The sequence below is a fragment of the Bombus impatiens genome, unplaced genomic scaffold (assembly GCF_000188095.3).
Source record: "Bombus impatiens unplaced genomic scaffold, BIMP_2.2 scf_0248, whole genome shotgun sequence".
Lineage (NCBI taxonomy): Eukaryota > Metazoa > Arthropoda > Insecta > Hymenoptera > Apidae > Bombus > Bombus impatiens.
In genome coordinates, this window is record NT_176667.1 from 33,587 (window position 1) to 33,930 (window position 344).

A 344-nucleotide genomic window follows, 5' to 3' on the forward strand; every position below is an offset into this window, starting at 1 on the left:
GTACCCGCACGAGTTCAAAAGAACTAAAATTTTTTTTTTTTTTTTTTTTATTAGATCTTGAAATTGTCCTCATACAAGAAACAGAAATGTATCATGCGCGATCTTCATTTCTAAAACTATAAATTTCGACGAAATATTCGATGAAAGAAACAGAACATTAATAATACGTTAGGATAAAAAACTTTTTAATGAAAAGAACAGTGAAGCGACCATATTTAAATATGAAAGAGAAAAAGAACTACTTACGAAAAGAATATAAGAAAAAATATCTTTGATGCGCAGGAGGTGACCATCCTGAGAGTATTCTCTGGAGATTCGACTGCGACCTGGCGGGTGAACCAGAC

At 32.6% G+C, this 344-nt stretch overlaps 1 protein-coding gene across 1 annotated transcript in view; it reads left to right on the forward strand.

Annotated features, from left to right (window-relative positions):
• The window catches only part of LOC100743975 (glutamate receptor ionotropic, kainate 2-like), a 25,889-nt gene that overhangs the window by 25,368 nt on the left and 177 nt on the right, over positions 1–344 (forward strand). The window contains exon 12 of the mRNA XM_033320138.1: positions 283–344. Coding sequence (XP_033176029.1) covers positions 283–289 — 7 coding nt within the window. The 3' untranslated portion in view covers positions 290–344. The remainder of the gene's footprint in view (positions 1–282) is intronic.